This window comes from Acartia tonsa, chromosome 8, assembly GCF_053477335.1.
Source record: "Acartia tonsa isolate MP-2025a chromosome 8, ASM5347733v1, whole genome shotgun sequence".
NCBI classification, from domain to species: Eukaryota; Metazoa; Arthropoda; class Copepoda; order Calanoida; family Acartiidae; genus Acartia; species Acartia tonsa.
Window position 1 is genome coordinate 49,012,338 of NC_137267.1, and position 26,434 is coordinate 49,038,771.

General features: G+C 32.2%; 1 protein-coding gene across 1 annotated transcript; it reads left to right on the top strand.

Annotated features, from left to right (window-relative positions):
• LOC145327181 (uncharacterized) lies at window positions 1-26,018 on the top strand. The gene is made up of 17 exons (XM_080170752.1): window positions 1-38; window positions 5,052-5,112; window positions 6,577-6,659; window positions 7,099-7,191; window positions 11,628-11,723; window positions 12,552-12,597; window positions 13,779-13,844; window positions 14,900-14,959; window positions 16,315-16,361; window positions 16,967-17,024; window positions 17,680-17,720; window positions 17,993-18,052; window positions 20,303-20,378; window positions 20,783-20,854; window positions 21,542-21,633; window positions 22,686-22,755; window positions 25,295-26,018. Exons 3-17 carry the CDS (start codon window positions 6,647-6,649, stop codon window positions 25,455-25,457), a joined length of 1,053 nt encoding a protein of 350 aa, XP_080026878.1. The 5' UTR covers window positions 1-38; window positions 5,052-5,112; window positions 6,577-6,646; the 3' UTR covers window positions 25,458-26,018.
• The last annotated feature ends 416 nt before the right edge of the window (window positions 26,019-26,434 follow it).

Below are 26,434 nucleotides of genomic sequence, written 5' to 3' on the forward strand. Positions count from 1 at the left end.
TCTGCTTTCAAATTCAAGTAGTGAGATAATTAGTTATGGTAAGTTGTTCATTTTTTTAAAAGCAAAATTTATGTTTTTTTAGGTTCTCAAATAGCATAGCTATTCTGCAAGTCGATAGTTCAGTCGATTAGATAATTTGCTGTCTTTTTTCACATTATTATGTTATATTTCATGTTAAATATGACATGTATGTTGTTTTGACATGTTTGTCATGCCTAATTTTACATTAATATCAATGCCAAAGAATATTCTAGATCTTGTGTTGAATGAATGAAAACCTGTAATAAAATTTTTATTTATTCGTGTCTTTATTGTTTTGGATTTAAATAGCCATCTATTTCCTTATTCTTTTTGTTTTAATAAGTTTTATGAAAAGAAATTTATGAAATCTTGTTTTATCAATAGATTTCTTGATTCAAAACATCAATATTAGAAAACTCGTAGCGCTTTCACTCAAAGTACCCTGGTAATCCCTAATACTCCCCCCTCCCAGCGCTGAGATCTACATGGATAAGAAAATGGCCGATAAATTGATGTACATACCCAATGATGAATTACTATTTCTGTAGATTAAAATTATTGGTTGATACGTTTGAACACTCAACTGAATGAGCAAACTAAGTAAAATTCACTATAGTCCCCAAAGTTGTTAAGCCAACGAATATGAAAACGTTATTGTAAAACTTTGACTAGTGTCAAAGCAGTTCTTTGTCCCCTCTCTGCCCCCCTCCACTATTTTGAAAAACATTAAAAATAAAGGAGGGGTTCATTCATTTATAATAGGTAAGGTTATATAAAATATTTTTCATTTGATAGCGCCACTCCACAGGGTTAGAGTCCTTATGCAATGGTTAGGTGTAAACCATAAAAAATACCCCCTCCACTTATTGTTTATTTTACTGAGAGGGGGCCCGGGGGGGGGGGGGGGTGTTAATCTTCGAACAATAGGAACTTTGTGTAAAGGCACCAAACTTGTTTTTATATAAATCAATGAAATGTCACATAAACAAGGACGATAATTATTTGAAGCAAACCTACAAAGGAGAAAGATATATTTTACATGAAGAACACATTCTGACGACGTAAAAGTGATTAATAAAGTAGAGGAGGTTCATTAGTCATTATCAAAATAAATTACTATGATTAGGGAAACCGACTAAGTGAATTTTAATGTATCATCATTGGGGATGTACATTGTACATCAATTTATCAGTCATTGTCTTATGTCTGCATACAAGGGGACATGATTATACAGCATCATAACTCCTAACAACAACAAACAACAACATGATTTTAAAATTAGATTTATGTAATCCCATTACAGAATTTACAAAAGAAAATTCAGTACAAACCCTACAATCTATATTGGACTAATAACCCGCCTCCCCTCCCAACCCTTTTTTGGTTTTTAACCCATTAGTGCCGAACCGGGCATCAAAACCCGGTTCCAAAAAATGGGAAAAAAACCGGTTTCCGGCTTAATAATTGCATCATTCTCAGAATGAATCCCCCCTCTACTACCCTGACTTTCATTTCCCCCTGGAGCAGGCAGTTTAGCTTACTTCCGTTTGCTGGTATAGCTCAACAAAATTTGAAAATCATGAAAATTCAAAATACCCCTTCTAACTTTTTTGTTTTTATAGTAAAGTTGCTGATTTTTTTTGTGAAATCTAATGTTTATTGACAAGTACATCTATTTGTGAATTCGTTTTATTCAAATTATAATTTTGTATATGATTTTTTTATCGTTTTTTTACGCCCTATTATGACCCGGTTCGGCTTGGCCATAAATACCCGAAAATTATAAAACCCGGCTCGGTTTCGGTTTTTATTACCCGGTTTTAACTTTTCAACCAATAAAAATAACAGTTTACGTCATTAGTAAGGGTTTGAGCCACCCTACTAACCCTAGTAATCTCTATAGGTGTCACCCAATAGTTTTATGCTCGTTTTCTGATATGTAACACCCAAATTTTATATGTTCTTTTTTTGTAGTGTGTGTCTTTTAAAACTTCGAGCAACGGGTTTTTTTACCCGAAAACGGCGGCACCTATAGCCGAAACACTAAATTTGAAATAAATCGCTTCGTATTATACTTGTAGCTCTTTAGATTACATGAGGTTGTGTAGTTTTCAATTACGGATGGTATCAAAGTTCTAAAAAGTGTTCATCTCACTTTTGGCGTTCAAAAATTACATTTTTCGATTTTTGGTCAAAATAACCGGGTTTATACAGGTCAACCGGGTTTTAAAACTGGGGGAAAGCACCAAAAACGGGTGTTAATACCTGGTTGGTATTTATGGCCAAGCCGAACCGGGTTTTTTTGCAACTTTCCTGTGCACGCCACTAGAGCAAAACAAAAAAATACGAATTCCGTTTTGACCATTATAAAGCTTCCCTGAAACTTACAGCTCGATCGGCCCATAAAAGTGGCGCTCGGCACTAATGGGTTAATTTGAAAATAAGAGGGACGGGCATGTTATTTGAATAAGGAACAAAGGTGTTGGTGTTCAATCTCAAATCAGAAATCTAAGGGGATAAGACAATGACCAAAAAGTTGATGTAATGGTTTTTTTTTAATAGAACAAAAGTATTGCTTAATATAACTCACTTCTATATCTTAACTTCTTTATTGGGCTGGGGCAATTTGTATAAGAAAAAAATACTTGGCGATTTTTAACAAATTATGCCCTAGAAACCGGTTTTTCCAAAGTACCTATTTTTTGAAGATTTTTGGATCATGACCAATTTAAATAGTGTGCAAAAATGCGTATATTTTTAAAATTCAAATTGCGTGGCTTGTGTTAATAATAGAAAAATGTTATGCATATCATTAGAATTGTCATAAACTCTAGTTTTTGGGTGTTTAAGAAATACTTCTGTGCTACGTATAGTTTAGGAGCTACATGGTAAAATGTCCCAACTTACTTAAAACTTTTCAACCTTTCTCACATTTTCCAACGTAGCTTCTATACTACAAATAGCATGAATATGATACATATATTTCCAAAAACTAGAGTTTATGACAATTCTACTATTAACACAAGTCGTGCAATTCGGTTTTTAAAAATGCACGCATTTTTGCACACTCTTAAATTGGCAATAATCCAAAAATCTTCCAAAAATAGGTACTTTTGAAAAACCGGTTTTTTAGGCGTAATTTGTTGAAAATCGCTAAATATTTTCTTCTTATACAAATTGCCCCAACCCAATAAAGAATATTTAGGTATAGATTACTAATTTCTGTCAATGGAAAGTGGGTTATATTAAGCGATACTTTTGTCCTATTAAAAAAACAGAGGAATGAGAAACTGTCCCAATTTTGTATAACTTTAGCGGAACAAGTTCCAATTACGTCATATTTTTCTTTCCCGAAAAAGGGAGGGGGGGAAGAAAATCTCTTCAAAAGAGATGGGGAAAACCCCCTTTTCTCCCATCTCTTTTTTCTTCCCCCCTTCCCTTTTTTTTCTTTCCCCCTTCTCTTTTTCGGGAAAGAAAAATATGACGTAATTGGAACTTGTTCCGCTAAAGTTATACAAAATTGGGACAGTTTCTCATTCCTCAAAAAAACACCCTGTACATTTCTAATGATGATACATAAAATTAACCCTTTTGTAGAATATAACTAGTGGTTGAAATAGAACTTAAAGAGGGATGTACATTAAATGTTTTTTAAATCACAAAAACCTTGTTAAAATGTGTCTTTTTCGATTTTTACAGACAGTCCGACGAACCAATTAAATCATTTATAGGGAATTTTGCGTTATCAAAAGACTCTTCCGGGAGTTTGGAGGATTTATTCCACAAATTCCAACAAAAAAAGAAAGAAATTAACTTTGAAACTTTTGACATAGTTAGAAATTATATTGAAAATTTGTACAGGAAAGAAGGGAACAATGAGCTGTTTATTACACTAGTCCCCAAAGTTTTATAAGTGTCTTTATTTGTTGGCTTAACAACTTTTAGGATTTTGAATGAACTTGTATTGATTGGTCTATAAAGTAGAGTGTCCAAACTTTTCAACCACTAATTGTAATCAACTAAAGGGGTAATTTTGTGTATGATAATTTGAGATGTACATCAATTTATCGGTCATTTTCTTATCCTTTAGATCACTGAAATTTTTAAGCCTGTCATGTTACCCAACTTTACATTTCTTCTTTAAGAATCTTTATTTACAAATATATATTCATTTCTAAAAGCTAAGCTTTTCTACTATTAGGCATTTCTGTATATACGTAAACAGCTCTTTTATGCATGTTAGAGTTGTTCTATCAAACTCAAACTTTTCATCATGATTTCTTTATTAGTTACAATTTAGAAAGCGTAAGGAAACCTTAAAATCATTACTAGAAAGTTCAAATGTCTATTAGAGCATACAGATTTTTAAAATTTCTTGGATCATGGATAGAAAACGAAGAAGCGGATTTTCACAGTAGCTTTTCTCCTATTTCCAGATCCTGTGGGGGATATTTTCTAATCCTATGGGGCAATGAATAACATTTACCTAACCTAAAATAACCTATAAAAGGTACTGTGTAAATACAACAAAACCCGCTATTTCGGTTTCTTTCCATGATCCTATTTTGCAATAACAATATTGTATGTGAAATTATGATTAAATTAAATTATTTGTTACTCTAAATGTCTTTGTAATCTTTTCTTTACTGGATGTTGCCAACCTCGTTAAGGTAAAACTAAAAAAGGTTGGAATGAAGAGATCTAAAGGGATAAGACAATGGCAAATAGTTGATGTAATTGTACCATTGATAATACACAAAATTACCCATTCTGTAGATAAAAATTAGTGGTTTAAACGTAATAAACCAACCAAACAAAATCTAGTAAAATTAATGATTACAACGTTTGGAAACTTTACTCAAAGTCCCCAAAGTTGTTGAGCTAACAGGTAAGAAAACGTTATTGTAAAACTTTAGGGACTAGTGTAATAAAAAGCCAAATGCCCTCTCCCACCCTGATGCAAACATTTGCCCTTTATAAATGTATTGAGAAAAAAAATCATATTTGATATATTGCTAACTCTTTTTCAGGCCAGTTAAAGCTTTTTGATGAAGCTTTCCTATACACAGCATATAAAGAAGTTTTAGACAGGTTATAACTTTGATAAAAAAGGATGGCAACATTTGTAAGTATCAAAGAACAAAAAATTATGGATGGACAAACGGAAAAATTGTTTTAGACCATCGGACAACAGCCGAGAAATATACGCTATCTCTATTCCTTTTGTAATAAAATTGCATATATACTTGATTATTACATCTTAGGGACAACGGTTGATAATAACCATTACAGACAGCCGACCCTTTGGTTGCACGACCTTTTTCAAAAGTCCTAACTGCGCAGGGTGATGAATTGTGCCTGTTGTGTGCCAAAGCATTGCGCCTTACTTTCAATGTCGAGCATCTCACATAGCGACAATGGGTTTTAACGTCTTAAGTTATGACTTGGTTTTTGCCGAGAATAAGATTCGATCCCATCACCTCTCCGATGGCAAGTGATTGCACTACGATTTATGTTACTGTCGGTTGTTAGCAAACAAATCTGTGTAATAAGATACTGCAAATAAAAAACAATAAAGCTGAATTCAACTGATGTTTCGTTTTTGTGACTTACAATATTAATCATAGAAAGCGTAGTAAATTTTAAAAACTCGCATTATGTTGAATATTAAAAGCGTGGCGTTCGAACCTTGTTAGATGTACTAACAGAGATGGCCGAGCCATGATATCATAATAAATATACATATCTTATGTTCTCTGGTAAATGATATGAGACTCGCAGTGGGCTAAAATAACTACTCCCCCTCTTGCACCTATCTACTGGATGAACGAACTGACCATTGATAGTATACCTGATATTTAGACAGTATATAGTGTTGGTAGTTGTGAAGCAATGGTTCTCCGTTGATAAATATAAATAATATTATACTTAATATTTAGACAGTATATAGTGTTGGTAGTTGTGAAGCAATGGTTCTCTGTTGATAAATATAAATAATATCATACCTAATATTTAGACAGTATATAGTGTTGGTAGTTGTGAAGCAATGGTTCTCCGTTGACAAATATAAATAATATTATACCTAATATTTAGACAGTATATAGTGTTGGTAGTTGTGAAGCAATAGTTCTCCGTTGATAAATATAAATAATATTATACCTAATATTTAGACAGTATATAGTGTTGGTAGTTGTGAAGCAATAGTTCTCCGTTGATAAATATAAATAATATTATACCTAATATTTAGACAGTATATAGTGTTGGTAGTTGTGAAGCAATAGTTCTCCGTTGATAAATATAAATAATATTATACCTAATATTTAGACAGTATATAGTGTTGGTAGTTGTGAAGCAATAGTTCTCCGTTGATAAATATAAATAATATTATACCTAATATTTAGACAGTATATAGTGTTGGTAGTTGTGAAGCAATGGTTCTCTGTTGATAAATATAAATAATAGTATACCTAATATTTAGACAGTATATAGTGTTGGTAGTTGTGAAGCAATAGTTCTCTGTTGATAAATATAAATAATATTATACCTAATATTCAGACAGTATATAGTGTTGGTAGTTGTGAAGCAATGGTTCTCCGTTGACAAATGGAAATGCTCTGGGAGGCATATGGTTAATGATAGTAAGATTTTATTGTACCTATCTATTACCTTATTAGGGTAAGGTTGCTGTTTATGACACTTTAACATCAGGTCCAACAACTTTCTTCTGTCCAAACATCTTGGGAATTAGACTAAGTGAATTTAAAAAGACAGCCAACTTTTTAATGGCACCTCCTTTGTCTGTAAGTTCCAACTGTGCATGGTAAAGAGTTACACCTTTTTTGAGCCAAGACATTACCCTTTCTCTGTCTATCAATGTCATGCATCTGACAAAGCAGCAGAAGGAAATCCTAAAAATGAAAGTATGTCCTTTTTCTGAACCCTGTACTCAAGCAATTTTGTTAAATTAAAGTTCTGCAAATTAAGTTCTGATACCTTAAAAGAGTTATTGATCGTTTGTCTATCCTCTTGATTTTGTAGCTTCACTTTTATGAATGTTACCATCCTTGTTTCTTTTAGAATTGTATGAAGGTGAGATCAAGTTGAATATTGTGAAGGATGGGTATGACTTGGAATATACTCTGGCATTTGTACATTGTACTTTTCCCAAAAGTAAGTTTAAATCTATTTCCAGTATTGCTATGATACCGATTAATATCCACTGGATTAGAACCGGTTCTAAGCCATACGAAAAGTCATGTATAGTTGAATATTGTAAAAGATGGGTATGACTTGGAATATACTCTGGCTTTTGTACATTGTACTTTTCTTATACGTAAGTTTAAACATTATCATAAAACTGGGGAATTGTAATAATAAAAAATATATATAACGGTCTTTAATAAACCGCTATTGGGGGATATTGCTCACCTGCAGTTTTCCGAATTCTGGGTGTTACATTACAGCTATTTACACTTATTTAAATATTTATTGGTTATTTTTTAAACTTGATCACTGTAAACTAATTTAAACATTACTATTACATTATCGTACCAAATTTATTAATATTTATTTTTAATGACTAGGGCATTTCCAGTAGGGCTTCGAAACCGATTAAAATCCGCTGGATTAGAACCGGTTCACAGCCATGCTGAAAAATGTATAGCTTCATATTACAGGCCATTTTTCACTTTTTTGGCCCTTCAGGGCTAATAAAACTAAATATCTGAGAAAATAAATGCAATAAATATTATAATGTTTTTTTTCTTCCTTGCCTAGCTGTTACAAGAATTATCAGCTAAGATTAATTTAAGATTTAGACTTCATAATTTTAGCAGCAAAATAGTTTTTGAAGGCTTCTCAATGCTTTTGAAATGTTGAAAGTTTAAAGTTGAAAAGTTAAACTAAGTTTGTAGAAGATTACTTGCATATTATTTGCTGGCTTATGCAACTTCTACAAATGGATATAAGATATGTGGATATATTGACAGGGGGAAAATTTCTCGTCAATTTGAATTGCTAATATGGACCTCATTTATAGGTCAGTTCGTTCACCCAGGAGGGAAGGGGTTGGGGTAAAGGGATTGGTTGGGGGTTATCGTTATTTTAGCCAACTGCGAGCACTACTTTATAAAAATCCTGTGCAACATCCAAGTAATAATATATCGATTTTGCTTGATTATACCACTTCTAGAGACTGGGAAATTTGATCTAATCAATGATGTTTATATCGAAAATCGGTGCAGCTATAATTCGAAGAATTTTCCAGTATGGCTTCTAAACTGATTCATATCTGCTGGAATAAAACCTGTTCTCAATCATACTGAAAATTTATGTATGGCTTCGAATAACGGACAATTTCCACAAATAATAAAATTAAATCATAAGAATAAAAACAGGTTTGTTAGCCCTGAGGGGCCGAAGCGGAAAGCTTAGATTTAATGAGTATTATTAGACTATAATTTCTATTGCTTAGATGTTTTTTTTAAAACTTAAATAAGACATAAGAATTTTTTACTCTTAGATAATTAGAATAATTCTTCCTTACCTAAATAAACAAATGCAGTAGCTAATTAAAATTAATAACAAATTTAAAAGAATCTTTTTATAAAAATATCAAGAAGTTAATTTCAAAATTACTGAGCAGTATATTGCATTATAAAATGATTTCAACATAGTTAAAACTTAAAAGTCTAAACTTTCTACAAAAATGTAACTTATACATAATAATTTGATTTATGTTTTAGCAAGGATGAAAACATTCATAATAGCGAAGCTCTTAAATCAGTAGGAGGAAAAAGGGATTAATATTTTTTGTAGAATATGAGAACTTCATAAGTAGAAATAATTACCCCCCCCCCCCCCAAGCAAATTTTACCCCGGGGTAAAAATTTTGGGGGTGTAAAGAAAATTTGCGACGCCCCTCGCGCGCCATTTTACCCCCCCCCCTAAAAAAATTTTACCCCCCCAAAAATAGAGCTAGGACGTCTATTTGTTGCAAATTATTGTAAATATTGTGCTTTATTGCCCTAGGAATTATTATGCAAAGTTAGATGTCAACAATTCTAACATGTCTAAATTAACAAAAAGAGCTAAATGTTACAAATGGATGGACAATAATGAGACAAGTAGATAAAGTAATAAGTAAAAAAGCAGCAACAACAGTTAAGATAATAAAAAGGGATTGAAATATTTGGGTCAGGTTTAGACTTCAAGCTAATTTATAAAATCTATTTTCTGTAGGCTTACCACATCTAATACATATGATTTACTATTATTTGATGTAAGTGTCTGTGAGTACCAAAAAAAATCAAAGTAAAAATGACCAAATTACATTTTCCAATATGGCTTGGAAACCGATTAATATCCAGAAGATTAACCAGTTCTTAGCTTTACTGAAAAATCATGTATAGCATTGAATTATACCAATTTTTCAAGAATATTAAACTAAAAATAACACCAGTTTTGAAAGCCTGGACCTTTGGACTAACAATATACTGGGTTTAATCTTATAATTTTAATAAAAGCCATTTATAATACAATGTGATAAATAACTATTCTTCAAATTCTGAAAAAAAAACACCTTTTAAAAACAAATTTTAAAAGGATTTTTTTTACCAATGAATAGAAAACATCAAACATCAAAAATACTATTCATAAAGAAAAGAAGATCCTGCTTTAATAATTATACAAAATCTAGAAAAGATCCTAAATTGTAATTTTTTTTTCTCTGAAGTAACTTTTTATATTCATTATTTATGTCCCAATTAACTGGACATGTTTTTTTTATTGAGACATTAAAAACTAGTCATTAGAATAATTGTTAATAGTTGTCTATTATAATTTTTAAAGTTAATTCAGGATATCTTATTCATAGATTTTGTATTAATAATAAGATCATATCTACTCTGAAAAAAGGATATACCAGCAAGTATCTTAGATTTATGGATATTAATAAATCTAAAACTTTATTATTTACTTAAAATTATGTAAACCCAAATTGTACATAAAAGATTGAATCCGTCTAGCGATAATATCTTTTTGCTTAAAACTCTAAGAGCTTGACTTTTTAATTTAACAAAAAAGCTTTCATCAAAATTCACTAAATTAAACTTCACTTTTAAACTATCTGTCTACATAATTGTTTTTGTTTTAATACAATTAGTGAAAACTATTCATCAAAAGATGGAAAAATCTTTTTGGTTTTGAGTTTTATAATAAGACTTCCTACTTAAAACCAGGGATAAGGGATGGGAAACGTAGGAAAATATTATTTCAGGCCTATTTCAAGCCTAGGCCTAATAAACCAGTTTTGGGATGACGCAGTGGTTCGTCCTAAACGCTAATAAAAAAGCTGTGTGTGTGTGTGTAGATAAAGTATAGAATCAAATTAAGGTAGCTAGTTTAAAGTAAAAAACATAACTTTTTATAAACCTATATATTAATGGCTTTTGTTAAAATGAAGTTTTTTCTCTCTTAAAATTTTTTTATCTTTTACTTTGGTAATTTGAACTGTCAGAAAGCTATCGTTGGGTTTCCCTCAGACAGATTTTAGTTTGTATTATTTGCATTTTTATTAATGAGTAAAAATTTTATTTGAAAATTTCATTGCTAATTAAAATTCAAAATGAATAAATAAATATGCACTTGGGTAACATTCTATCAAGTTCTTTGGATACTATGATGTAATGATATATCTGTACTGTGTTGTATTGTACAAAAATTAGGGTTAAGGTGTTGTATCAATTCCATACTAAATTTTTAAAATTCAAAATACAACATCTAATTTATAAACTACCAAATGAAAATTCGTAGCTACCTTCTTTCCAAAAAAATAATCCCGTTATTTTTGTTTTTTCTATATGGCCCTTTTTTAATGTTTAACTCTAAGCAGATTTAATAATTAAACTTATGTGATCTAACACCATTTATATTTATTTTTTCGTAGCAGACAAAATCATGTTTTTTTCTAGAATTGTCTGCTTCTAAAATTTCCGCCATCTGTGATTTGGCGGCACCAATTGGTGATTGGTTGATACAAAACAAGCCCAAATCACAGAACACTATTGGTTTAGAGCGGTAGCCAATATGAGCCGTCCGCCAGTAAGGTCATTAAATTAGGCAAATGGTAAAAGTTGCATGATCCCTTTCAAAACCAGGCTGAGACCTAATTTATGGCCAGGTTTCCTATCCCTTATCCCTGCTTAAAACAGCAAAGTAAATTTTATACACAATGGCATAAAGTAAAATCTGTTAAGAAGACAAATAGGAGCAGTTCAGGTTAATATACTTCCCTTCTTACCCCTTCACAAAATCCCCTCCCTTTCACTGAATAAACTAACTGACAAATGAATCGTGTGTATGTTAGCAACCTAGAGTGATGACAAATTATTAGTTAAATGTTTTAAACCCTGCTTATATGAATTATTAATTTCAGGAAGCTTTTTAAAGTGTCTATAAAAAAACGTCACACTGTCCAACTACTGGTCAAGTAAAATTTATACTAGCCTGCCAATGGTAAATTAGTCTGTGTATTGGCCTATCATATGTTATCTGTTTTTTTATGATGTCAGTTTTTACTAGTCACTATAAGCTGCTTCCAATTTCAGGGATGAACATGAAGGGAATCATATTAACAAACAAGTGGACAGGGATGTTTACAGAGGTTCCAGTCACCTGGCCAGAAAAGAAACAAGGATATTTAGGTAAGATTAATTTAATATCTTTGATCAGTTTGAGTAGCATGTTAATGAAACTAATATGAATTGATTTTGAAGAAAAAACCTTCCCCATGATTTTCTATAATTACGAAATTGTTACCCATACCCATGTCCAAAGATAATATAGCAGAGACCTTTTTTTTGCAAATAAGATAAATGTTTTCCATTATGGCTTTGAAGCCTATTAATATCTGCTGGTTTAGAACCGGTTTTAACCATACCGAAAAATCATGTATCGTATCATATTATATTCAGCTTTTTCTACAAATATAAAAATGTAAAATTCTAATATTTAAACCAATTTCGGCATCTCGGGGCTAACACATTTGGTTTTAAACTTATAATTTTACTATTTTATATCCGCGGAAAGCTGTTTATAATACGATGCGATAAATAACTATTACATTTTACACCCAAAATATGGGAATTTAATTATTGTCGACACATTCATCAAGAATTTATTATTCTGTTAAAAATACAATATATTTTTCATAGTATAAAACATATAATGCACCAAATATATTTCTTAAAAGTAAAAATTATCAGGAAGGGAGGGGATATTGGGTTGTTTATTACACTAGTCCCTAAAGTTTTACAAAAACGTTTTCTTGTCTGTTGGCTTAACAACTTTGGGGACTTTATTGTATTCTGATTGATTGGTTTATCAAGTTGAGCGTTCAAACGTTTCAACCACTAATTGTAATCTACAGAAGGGGTAATTTGTGTGTCATGAATGGGAATGTGCCTCAATTTATCAGCCATTGTCTTATCCCTTTAGATTTCTGAAAACTGATTGTAAAAATTTTACTTCAGCTCTGTGCCTGGGTGGTCCCCTGAGAATTGAAGCTGAAAGTAAAAGGTAGAATTTTCATTTCAAATTTTACAAGCCAGTATAAAAACAAGAACGAAAACACCCATAAGTAGCAAAGTACATAAAATCATGGATGGTAAGATTTAAAGAGGGAATTTTCAAAAAATAACCCGTTTTTCTTAAACAACAGCTGAAAAAAATCACATTTCCCACATAGCGTTACAAAAGGCACTAGAAATATGTAAAAAAAATAATTGAAATCGATAGGACAATTCCAACCTGCTATCCGTGACATACGGACTGACCCTAACTACAGAAAAGCTTCGTTCAGTAGGGAAGGAGAGAACATTGGGCTGTTTATTACACTACTTCTTAAAATCTTATATTAACGTTTTCTTATTCGTTGGCTTAACAACCTTGGGGACTTTAATTGAATTTTTATTGGTTGTTATTTGAGTTTCCAAACGTTTTAACCACTAATTGTCAGGGTAAAATTGGTATATCATCAATGGGGATGTACATCAATTTATTAGCCAATGTCCTATACCTTTAGATCCATGAAAATTAACTATCCCTTTCACCTTTGTTTTAATATTAGGCCAGTCATACCTAAAGATGTATTCAAAATTTAAAGATGCTTCGCTAGTAAGAACAGTAAATACGAAATTGCAGAAAATAAATTTAAGAAGTGCATTGGTGGATTAAATTAAATATTGAAAGAGAAACGAACTTGTTTAAAGCGAAGCTTTCCTAAAAGACGAACCTTTTTTAGTACCTATAAAAATGACGTCATACTAGCCTTCCATTGGTCAATTAAAACTCATTCTGGCCTGTCATTGATGATTTAGTCTGTGCATTTGCCTATTATTGGTCATTTGTATTGTATGACGTCATAGGCACTTTTAAGATGTTCCTAAAAGACGTTAAACTATGTAAGGTGGTTTGAATATTACTTGAAAGGTTAATTCAGACCTTGCAACCAACTGCTCTGATTCGAAAAAGTGAGGGGGGGGGGGAGAGGCAGTAAAAAAAAACCTTAAATCATCCAGATACTTTGATTTTTAAAAATGAGCTATTTGAAATTTTCGTGCTTTTGTTTTTTACATTAAGTCAGGTTAGGTTAGGTTGTATTGGGTAAATGGTAGCCCTACAGGATTTCAGGGTCAGGTCACTCCTATGCACGCTTGGAACTTTGAGGGAAAGCACCAAATATTTTTTTTATATTTTAGTTATCCAAGTACAGAAATGACTATGATCAGCTTCCTGGAGATGCAGAAACTCCTCGGGGTTAACAAGTAAGATTTCTAGTAGCGGAGCTACTCTATAATTCACATTGTATGTCCATCAGTGTGTCACACTATGGGGAAAATGACTATGATCAGCTGATTTGTAGTAGCGTAGATACTCTATAATTCACTTTGTATGTCCTTCAGTGTGTAACACTATGGGGGAAATGACTATGATCAGCTTTCTAGAGATGCAGAAACTGCTCGGGGTTAACAAGTAAGATTTGTAGTAGCGGAGCTACTCTATAATTCACTTTGTATGTCCGTCAGTCTGTAACACTATGGGGGAATTGACTATAATTAGCTTTCTAGAGTTGCAGAAACTTCTGAGGGTTAACAAGTAAGATTTGTAGTAGCGGAGCTACTCTATAATTTACTTTGTATGTCCGTCAGTCTGTAACACTATGGGGGAAATGACTATAATTAGCTTTCTAGAGTTGCAGAAACTTCTGAGGGTTAACAAGTAAGATTTGTAGTAGCGGAGCTACTCTATAAATAAGTTCGTCTGTCCGTCAGTGTGCCAGTTTACAACTTGAATTACACAGTCTTTAAAAGACGACTGTATTTAAACTTATGGAATTAGGTTTTGTACCTAATTTGGCAAACAATTGAAACTTGCTTTATTATCAAAATTCAAATATTACCTTACATTATTAAAGTTAGGTTTATAACTATTTTGGGGGAGGTTATAAACATCCTCCCTAGAAAGAAATTGCCGCCCCCTTCCCAAAAAAATTTATTTAGAAAATATAATTAGAAATGGGGGAGGGATGGTTTACTCCCACCGCCCAAAAAATAATATCTAAATAGAAAAATAAAAATAAAAAATAAAATAGCGTTGCCGCTAGTTTATATATATACTTGCGGCTTCCCCCTAGCCTCTAGGGGCTTTGCCCCAAGAGGTGATCAAGAAAATAGCTTAAAACCACCACAGGACCAATAGGTATATACACTGAAGAGTAGAATCCGATCGGTTCAGTGGTTACCGAGATCTTAAGCTTCAGACGGACGGACAGACAGACATCAAGCTACTTTGTATGATAGATAGTTTTATTTAATTTCAGAGTATTTTTCTATGGTATGCAAGTTCCAAATGTTACTATGAATATAATAGACCATTATAGGTAAATTCGTATTTAGGAAGATTTTTTAATTTCAGTTAAAAAAGGCATTAGTTTTCCTGATTACTAATCTGGTTAAAAAATATTACCAAACCTAAGATTCGTACAATAAGAAATAAAACATTCATAAAAGCGAAGCTATGAAATGGTATTACAAACGAACATTAACATTTGTATAGTGTCAGAACTGAATAAACAGAATATCCCTAGCCTCTAGGAGCTTTGCCCCAAGAGGGTTGATCAAACCAATTTTTCGTATTTTAGATTTAAAAGAAAAATTTATTTTTTTGGGGGGGGGGGGGTATTCGACCCCACTATTTTAATTTTAGTTTTAAATTTTTTTTTTTTTGGGGGGGGTATTTTTCATTTTTGTGGGGTTGGGGGTGTCCCACCCTTAAAGAAAATAGTTCGGGACCTATGAGAAGCTACCCTGTAAAGGAGAACCCGATCGGTTCAGCGGTTAGCGAGATCCTTCGCTACAAACAAACAGACAGACAAACAAACATCGTTCTACTTTGTATTATAGATAAGTTGTATATTCAAAAATTATATATTGAAAAACTGCATAAATACAGGATAATGTTTAACGCCATACTCACATTTTTAGGATTAGGTTTTATAGATGCTTTGCTATAACATTTTTAACTCTGTTGTCCTAGGAATCAGTACTCCAAAAATCATCCTGCAAAGTAGAAATCGATAGGACAATGTCTAAATTAATGAAAAGAGCTAACCGTTACGGATGGATCAACCCTAATTATAAAAAAGCTTCGCTTTCAAAAATGACCTGTATTTTATGGAAAATACATATTTAACAAGGACCACAACATCCATAAAAGCGAAGCACTGAAACGGTAGAACAAACGGATATTAACACTTGTATAGTGTAAGAACTGAATAATCAGAATATAAATGAATAAGAGTCGAAGCAAATTTGTAAGTAAATTTGTTGGAAAACTGAATAATGTTTATGGACATACTTACATTTTTAGGACTTTGTTATAGAATTGCTTCGCTTATAATATTATACTTTGTTGTCCCAGGAATCAGTATTTTAAAGATCAGATCAATAGGATAATTAGTTCACATAAAAATTAGTTGTTAAAAAAGTAAAAAAAAATCAACATGTTTTAAATGGACGTACGGACATTCTGGTAATGATTATAGAGGTGCTACGCTTTCTAAACCGTACCTAATTACTACAGGATTCACCATGAAAAGTTTTAAATCGACATGTCAATTCTAACATGCCTAAATTAACGAAAAAAGCTATCCATTACGGATGGACGTACTAACTAGAGAAAAGCTTCGCTTTTAAAAAGAATTAATTATTGAAAGTTTTCTTTATTTTTGTTAAGAAAAGATGGATTTCTAGACTATACAGAGTGGAATTTTCCTATAGGAGGTATATACTAGTTATTCATCGTATCGTATTATAGACAGCTGTCCGCGAATATTAAAATATTTCAATGTTTAAACCAGTTGTTTTAGAAACGATAGGCCGAAGGCCCGAGCTTACAAAAATGGTATTGATTCTTATAATCTTTATTTTAATATTCGTGGAAAATTGTCTGTAATACATTGCTACAGATGATTTTACAGTATGGCCAGGACCGGTTCTAATCCAGCGGATATTAATCGGTTTAGAAGCCATACTGAAATATATTTTAACTTTATTAAATTTTCAAAACCTCTCAGCTTAAACAAGTTTAATATTTAATGGATATTCTAGCTGCATTGCTTTTCTATGCTAGATTTTTGCCATTACGTTAGGCTCCTGGTAACGGTTGTATTTAAACATAGATATCAGCATCTCCAATGATGATATACAAAATTACCCCTTTAGTAGATTAAAATTAGTAGTTAAAGCATTTAACTTTATGATCCCACTAATCAAAATTCATTAGAGTCCACAAGGTTGTTAAGTTGGGGACCAGAGTAATAAACAACCCATTATCCCCCCCTCTTTCTCTCTCTCTCTGATCTCTTTTGATGTATTGAAATATTTAGATAACGAAAGATTCCGATACTTTGGCCAAAATTTGTTAATCCACGATTGCATTTTTAGGTGAAAAATTTTTATTTTTTATTTTTACAACAATGCAAAGAAACAATTATTTTTATAAAATCATTTTATAATACGTAGAAAGTTTTTTTTTGTCTGTAGCTTTAGATTTCTCCATTTTATGGAATTTTCCTGAATGGTTTTAGTCTATTTTCTAATTTTCCTTGCTCCATCGAATACATATCTTCTAGATGCTAGCAGCGCAACCGCTAATTAAACTAATAAAGAGAAATAATATGGGATAAATTATATCAAAACCACGAGACCTTTCCAAAAGTGTGTATGTCTGTTAGGCTACGCCCCTAGAGGACTCCAGTGGCATTTAAATGTTCTTTTTTTATTTTTAAACATCTAATTTGAGAAATAATTTGTCTATGTTATCAGCTGTTAAATTCATGTCTCTACGCAGCGCGACTACGCTAGCGACACTATGTGGTGGAAATATTTATTTTTTTCTCGATTTTATTGTGATTTCTCTTGGGAGGGTGGTACCCTCCCCCATAATAGTAATAAACCTTTCCGGGACCTATGAGAAGCTATCCTGTCAAGGAGAACTCGATCAGTCTGAAGGACGGAAAGAGGATGGAAGAAATACACAATTAATTATAGCGAAGCCACGTTATTCCAAAATCTAAAATCTTTTTATTATATATTTTAGAACTCGAGGTGCCTTCACCTTCACTATGGTTTTTGATCTAGGTATTTTTTTGTTTCCTAAAGATAATTCAAAAGTAAAAAAGTAGGTTGTGAACAAAATAAAAAAAGTTAAGTATTTCATAGTTTTTTTTTAATATTCTTTTATCTCACCTTACCCTGCGGGGCTATCCAGTACCCAAACTAACCTAACATAACAGTAACGTACAGTAACAGACGGGAAACTACTTGTTTTCAATTTATTTAATCATGGGTACTTTGCTCGACTATGCCTTTGAGGGGAAGCCGTCTGAATTTAAAATAATAATTTTTTTTAGATGAAAGTATAATCCCTCACAAACACACAACATTGGTTGAAATGCTACAGACCAGAAAAGGTATTCTTCTAGTATTATGGACACGACAGACGGACGTTTCATGGTTGCAATTGTAGAAAAGCTTCGCTTCCGAACCCAACAACAGAGATTTCGGATCTACTGCAGTTCACGGCTGCCAAACGGCTGAACGTACAGATCATGCCCGCACACTGTTTTAAACGGCATTAGAAGGCCTACAAATAATCTGGAATAGTCATAAATAATTAATGCATAATTATCTCGCAGTGCAAAGAAATGCGCGAAAAAGACCTATTTTACGCGTTCTTTCTTTAGTGAACCTTTCCCTGTGCATCATTGGATCTTGGCTATTCCAAATTATTTGTAGGCCTTTTTATGCCGCTTAAAATGGTGTGCGGTTATGATCTGTTCGTTCAGCCGTTTGGCAGCTAGCAGCCTTTAAAATTCATAGATTTTTGGAACTACAGTAGATTCGAGATTTCTTTTTACAAGTTAATTGGTACAAAGTTTTAAAAATACTAATCTTTTTATCTACAAAATAAAGTTAGGTTAAATGCGATATAAATAGATTTCCTCCCTTTATCCCCTTATATATATTTTGGGGGAAGGAATCAAATATACAATGGCTTTACATGTTATAATTTCTTAAATAGGCATATTTATAATACATTTGTTATTTAAAGGGATCGCAGCTACTCTTTCTAATTATATATAATGTCCGGTATAATCTTATATGTCTTTGCTTCTTTAGATAATAATACTCTTGAATGATTTTACATTTTATAAAAATATTTTTTTTTAAATGTAGCAATTAACATGTCTTTTGCAAGCTAAAGTATTAATTTAGCATATATTGAGTTTTTTTCTTAAAAAAAAACATAAAATAGAATATTCTGACTTAGCTTCTACCAATGCTGGCATTCTTGTTTATTTTTCTCAGTGCCTTTACTATCTTAGACATTATATCTAGGATAGGGAAAAACAATTCAAAATATATAAAAGCAGGAGCAGGATTTTTAGAGCAATGGATACATTATTACTTGGACCCACACCATATTTTCATGTTCTCAACTTAAATGTTACTCTTAACGGGCTAAAATAACGATACCCATCCATTTACTTTAAACTAGCCCCTTCTTTCTACTGGATGAACGAAGTGATCAATGAATGAGTTCCATGTTAGGAACCAAAATTGACGACAATTTTCTATTGCTATTATATCTACGTATATTCTAAATCTGTACCTTTACTATTTCAGACATTATCTACGATAGGGAAAAACAATTCAAATAATGGATATAGAATACGTGGATATATTGACAGGGGAAAATTTGTCGTAAATATAGGTTGCTATTATCGACCTCATTTATAGGTAGGTTCGTACATAAAGTACGAGGGTAAGAGGGGATGGGGTAAAGGAGGTGGATGAGGGAAGATCGTTATTCTTATTACCTGGATGTTGCATCATATTTTCATGTACTCAGATTAAGGGATGCTCTCAGCTGGCTAAAATAACGATACCCCCGTTCAACCCCCTTTACCCTCCCCTCCTACTGTATGAACGAACTGACCAATAAAAGACAAATTTTCCTCTGTTAATATATCCACGTATATCCTATATACATTATTTTGCAAAAGAATTTATCCCGTGTTTAAGAAATTGTAGTTTATACACGTAGCAAAGACTAAATCTAATTCTTACTTCATATATATTGTGTTACAAACTTTACTTTAAGCAAGGGCTCGGCAGCCGTGCGTCAGCCGCCTGTAAGCCTCAGAGAAATCAAAAATTCAAATTTTAAAAATCATCTTTACCCAAATATGTCAATCCATCCTTTCAACCAAAATTGTCGAATCATTTAAACGGATGAAACTTGGCTGCCTAGCCCTGCTTTAAGATAAAAATAAATATAGTTAAAGAACTGTAACCCTATCCAAATTACAATGATGTTGTACTTGAATTTCATGAACTCTGATAAAGTGATTCTCGCCGCCGCGCTGGATAAAATAACGATCTACCCCCTTTACCCAAACCCCTTCTCTTCTACTGGATAAACGATCTGACCAATAAATTAGGTAATATTAGCAAGCTAAATTGACGATAATTTTTTTCATAAAACCGTAGTGGTACAAAGTGTCTCAAAAATCAGCCACGACGTTGGAGATGAGATGAGATGAGGGAGATGAGAGGAGAAGAGGGAAAATAAACCCCTGTTAAAGAGATGGACGTCACATGTCTGATTTTTGAGACACTTTGTCCCCCTACCATAAATCCTATATCCAGTAATTTAGAAAACAAGACTTCTGGATTTGCTGTAAGAAATACTTTTTTCCATACACACTGGCATCTTACTTCTCAAGAACAAAAGTAAGTTTAATTGTAGCGTAGGTTAAAAAAATACCAGGGCTTGGCATCTCCGCGTTAGCTGTACGTCAATGTCTCAAATTAAAACCCATTTGGATGCTATGCAAATTCTTTTAAAATGAGTAGTTGCCATATTTTGGTTAGGTTTTGACTTCCAGCTGATTTAGAAATCGTTAAAAAGTAATTTTCCCTGAGGCTTATAGGCGGCTGATGCGCAGCTGCCAAGCCCTGAAAATACTTTTAGGAGGTTTCGTGACTGACCGTTATGAAATATATAGAACTCATATATTGATTTCTAGTGAATCTTGATAAAACATAGTACACTAAAAATAGTGTAGTCAACATACTGTCAATTTGTGTATTGTATGCCATATAGAAAAGATGTAACAAAATTCCTTTTTATCCAGGCGTATTTACAAAGACTATACAAAAGTGCCAGAAATTCCCGAAGCTATTTATCTACATGAAGATGTACAACGGTAATTTCAATTTAATGTTTTTTGCCTGGAATTTAATTATTCTTGGTTTTTTAAATGGGGTTTTGGGTTATATCCAAAAAAAAGGATGTCAACATCCATAAGTTACGAAGCACTAAAAGTTCATGGAACAAAATGAATTATAGAGAGATGTTCAGTTGATAAATATGCACTAATTAAAGAAATCATGAACCTTTCTGAAAAAAAAATTAAAATATTTTTTATGTATTTTTATGCATGACCGATATACTGTTGAACAAAGTAAATTATAAACTTGATGCTCATTTATAAAGAAAATCTTCACCAAAAATTTCAGCCGTATTTTTTTCAGTAGCAGCCGAGAAAGTCGCATTTTACCCATAACTTTCTGGACAGATGGACGAACGGACGGACAAACAAAGTGATTATAGAGTAGCTTCACTACTAATAATATTTAAGAAAGAAATTGTTATTTTGCTTTACACTTTGCCTGTAATTACTCTTTAATTTAAAAAGTTCAATAAGCGTTCATTATGAAATTTATTTTCCTCGTCGGTCTGTAACCCATGCTACATAATGTAAATATCAAAAAAATTATAAATACGTCCGTAATTCCATTCTAGTTTTATCGTGCTTCATTTCTTATGATTGTTGCCATCCTTGTTTTAAAATGATTTAATTTAAAATTTAAAACCTTTTTTTATAATTTAGAAAATGGAAGTACGGACAGAGAAGTAAATACATTGTCCACCCGGAGAGAGTTAGAAAAATGAGAATTCATAACTTTCAACAAAGCATTTGGGGTAATCTACCTATATATATACCTATCTATCTATCTATCCACCCAGAAAGAGTTAGAAAAATGAGGATTCATAACTTTCAACAAAGCATCTGGGGTAATATAATCTACCTATCTATATACCTATCTATCTATCCACCCGGAGAGAGTTAGAAAAATGAGGATTCATAACTTTCAACAAAGCATTTGGGGTAATGTAATGCGAAGCTTTTCCATAGTTAGGGTCGATCTGTCCTCACCTATAGGTTAGCTCTTTTCGTTAATTTAGACATAACATAATTTTCCTATCGATTGCAAACTCTGCATGATGACTCATATAACAGTTAGGTATAATTTAGAAAGCGTAGCAAATCTATAATATTTACGTACGTTCATTAAAATCAAGTTGATTTTTTACCTTTTTTTGAATACTGATGTCTAGGACAACAAATTACAATCTATAATACAAAGTAGAACGATGTCTGTCTGTCTGTCTGTCTGTTTGTTTGTCTGTTTGTTTGTATGTTTGTTTGTCTGTCTGTTTGTTTGTTTGTATTGAAGGATCTCGCTAACCGCTAATTTTTATACCAATTAGGGTTAATTTGATTAGTTTTAATAAGGTTTCGTGATTTTATGATGTTTAATAATCGCATATTCTCTTTATTTTTCACACCAACTAAACAACTGCTCTATAACTTAATTTGTCCGTCTATCTATCCATTAAGCTGTTCTTAAACGTGTATTGTATTATTTTGGATGTAGTCATCCCTTTCCCTGCAAATTTGAATGCGGGCTTTATTATGTTTTATAATTGTAATGTATAATTAGTTTTTAAATAATCTTATGGATGTTAGTTGAATATGTAGAACTTTTGTCTTTCCGTATGTATAAATGTTAAGATTTTGTTTAACAGATTGGGCCTATTGGTACATTTTGTGAATGCATTGTCTTAACCAAAGTTTCTACACAGCTTAGGTTTCTCGAAGAACTTATTCCATATTATTTTTACTTCCGACATACAGACAGATAGGTAATCCACCATACTTAATGAGGCATGTTAAATAAAATATTTTTTAGATCATCATGAGCAAGTGCTACCACTAGATATTGCCCAGTTACATCATCATAGACCCTTTGTTCATAGAAAGTAAGTAGATAGATAGATAGATAGATATATATATAGATAGATAGATAGATAGATAGATAGATAGATAGATAGATAGATAGATAGATAGATAGATAGATAGATAGATAGATAGATAGATAGATAGATAGATAGATAGATAGATAGATAGATAGATAGATAGATAGATAGATAGATAGATAGATAGATAGATAGATAGATAGATAGATAGATAGATAGATAGATAGATAGATAGATAGATAGATAGATAGATAGATAGATAGATAGATAGATAGATAGATAGATAGATAGATAGATAGATAGATAGATAGATAGATAGATAGATAGATAGATAAATAGATAGATAGATAGATAGATAGATAGATAGATAGATAGATAGATAGATAGATAGATAGATAGATAGATAGATAGATAGATAGATAGATAGATAGATAGATAGATAGATAGATAGATAGATAGATAGATAGATAGATAGATAGATAGATAGATAGATAGATAGATAGATAGATAGATAGATAGATAGATAGATAGATAGATATATAGATAGATAGATAGATAGATCACCAAGAACAAGTGCTACCACTAGATATTGCCCAGTTACATCATCATAGACCCTTTGTTCATAGAAAAGTAAGTAGATAGATAGATAGAACGATAGACAGATAGATAGATAGATATATAGATAGATAGATATATAGATAGATATATATAGATAGATAGATAGATAGTGGTAGTGTAGTGTGCAAAGCACACCCGTAAATTGTGACAACCCCGTAACGATTTGACAATAACTTGTATTTTTGTTTAGTGGAGTGTCTTCTTAACCCTTACAGATTTGGGGGGGGGGGGGGGTTCAATCTCATTTTTTTAGTAGGTAAGATGAAAGCTGTGACTTCATGACTTTTTAAGTTTAGTAATTATACGTCGGCAAGAGTTGATTTTATTAGGATGTCTGGTCTGTGTCGGTCGTGGTGTCCGGTCAAAGTCGGTTGGGTAGCACCAAAATTAGAAAAAATTCTAAATAAATCCTAATTTCTACATTATGACTTTTTTGTATAAGGTTGAAACCTAAAAATTTTTGGTAAATGCTTAGATATCAATGACCTTCTGAGAAAAGTGGCGTTATGACCGTTTGACCGCTCCCTGACCGACTTTATGACCGTTTTTTGTCCGGCTTTTACTACAGACATATATCATGAATATCGTGTCTTCTATTACAGCTAGAGACCTATACATTTTTTTGGTAAATCCTTGAGCAACAATAAACAGATAAAAAATTATTAATTTGGGCCGCCAACCGCCGTTTTACCGCCGTAACCGCCGAAAATGGTGGTTTCCTTTATTTGCCGTTTTTCGGCGATGATAAAAAAAAGTAATTTTTTTTGTTATGAAAAATAAAAGTTCGTCCTAAAATTTGGTCATCCTTGCTGCAAAATTGGCCGCTCTACAGCTGTTTTAAAATTTAGCGGCTGACCGCTAAAAAGCGGCTAAGACTGTCTGACCACTATAAATAGAAAAAGTAATTTTCTCTAAAAATACACATGAACCACCAGAAAAAAAATTTACGTCTTTATCTGTAACAAGATCCGAGATAGAGGAGGGGGGCTCTAAGAGCCCCCCCTTCCCCCCCCCCCCCCCCGATCTGATAAGGTGGGAATAAGGGTTAATTTATGTACTCTTAATTTTAACAAAGCATTTGTCATGTATGTAAAGGTTTTACAGTAAAGTTTGCATTTGCATAAAATATTCAGGGGTAGCTTTTCTAACAGTAAATTCTACAAAATATCACGAAACCTTTTAAAGTTTTCTTTAAAAAAATCACGAAACCTTTTAAAGTATTTTACTTAACTGAAGAGGGGTGGGTAAGAAGGGGAGGAAAAGGGGAAGGGGGGTGTGGGGAAATTTTCCATTAGAATTTCAATTGTTTGTCAGAATATCATTCCCTTGTCCCTGTAAAATATTAAAAATTTAGAGCCTTCCGCTCGAGGTAAAACAGTTTTTTTCCAAAAATCATAAATTAACAGAGGGGTATTTTTGCCAAATGTTCTATAATTACGTTATCTTTAGAGAGAGAGAGGGGGACAATGGGATATTACAAGAGCTTTATAATAACGTTTTCTTATTCGTTGGCTTAACAACTTTGGGGAATTTTAATTAATAATGATTGGATGATTTAATAAGTTGAATGTCCAAAATTTTCAACCTCTAGCTGTAATCTACAGAAGAGGTAATTTTTTGTATCAATATTGGGGATTTTAAGTGTATTGTCTTTAGATCCTTGCGTTATCCTTGTTTTGCCTGCAGGGGTGACAATTCAAGCACACCAAGATAGATGATTAGAAGGGGAAGGGGTTAAATAACTGTATGTTCCCATGACTCTGTGTCGAATATCATCCAATAGCGTCGGGAATGATAACACAGCCAAGCGTCGCTACCAAAACAGCAGAAAGCAACTAGCTTTCATACAAAAAGGGTCCCAACAAGGAGATTTAGGGAGTTTTCTGGGTCATACATCTATGCTTTGCTTATACATTTATTGCAGAGGAGATAAGGGTACCCGAGGAAAACAATTCAAGTACACCAAGATAGATGAATACTTTGTCCAGACTCATCTGAGCAGATTATTACCAGCTGTGGAGCAAACTTGTCAAAATATTAAATCAATTTATGGTTGTAAATATTTTGAAGTAAAGCATGATACTTAATTTTAAAAAGCGAATCTTTTCTATAATTACGGTAGGTCCGCTCGTCCGTACGTCTGTAATGGTTAGCTCTTTTGTTTTTATTAGGACATGTTAGAGTTGTCCTAACAATTTCAAACGTTGCTTGGTGATTCTTATAGCAGTTAGGTTGAAGTATAGTAACTCTATAATCGTTATCAGAAATCCCGTAAATCATAATTGTTTTAACCTTTTTTAACGACAATTTTTTATGAGTTATAATTTAACTATTTATCTGATTTTTGGAATAAGACTTAAATTAATTCAAGGTATAATGTAATATAAGCAAAGCATCCCAATAATAAAGTCCTAAAAATGTAAGTATGTCCTTTAAACAGTTTTGCAACAAATTTACGTATTTTTGTCAAAACTTATACATTTATATTATGATTATTCAGTTCTGACACTTTACGAAGGATAAAGATAGTTTGTCAGACCTTTTCAGAGTTTCTCTTTATGAATATTGTCATTCTTGTTGTATTGTCGTTAATGTTATGATTAAAGTATGCCCTATATTTTTTGTAATAAATAAATTGTTAAATTCTTTATCATTTTATTGACATTTTTCTAAATAAATAGTAAATTAAGGGGCCTCTAATGGTGAGTAACACGGCTGAAAAATAGCCTAAAACAATTTTAGAACCGTAAAGCTTCCTTTGGATGTAGAATATACGTGGATATTATGACAGGGGAATAATAGTCGTCAATTTAGGTTGTTTTTTAAATTAGAGGATCAGTTTGTTCACTAGTATGAGGGGAGGTAATAGGGTAAAGGGGATCGTTATTTTAGCACGCTACAAGTGTCACTCAATAGAGTATATGATAATTTGGAGTACGATCCAAGTAATAATAAATCCATTGTATGTTCATATATTAATAGGTTATTGATTTATTGATCTTCTACGAAACCTTCGTTTGGGTTGTGTGATAACAAAGAGTTGTTATTTAAACAAGGATGACAA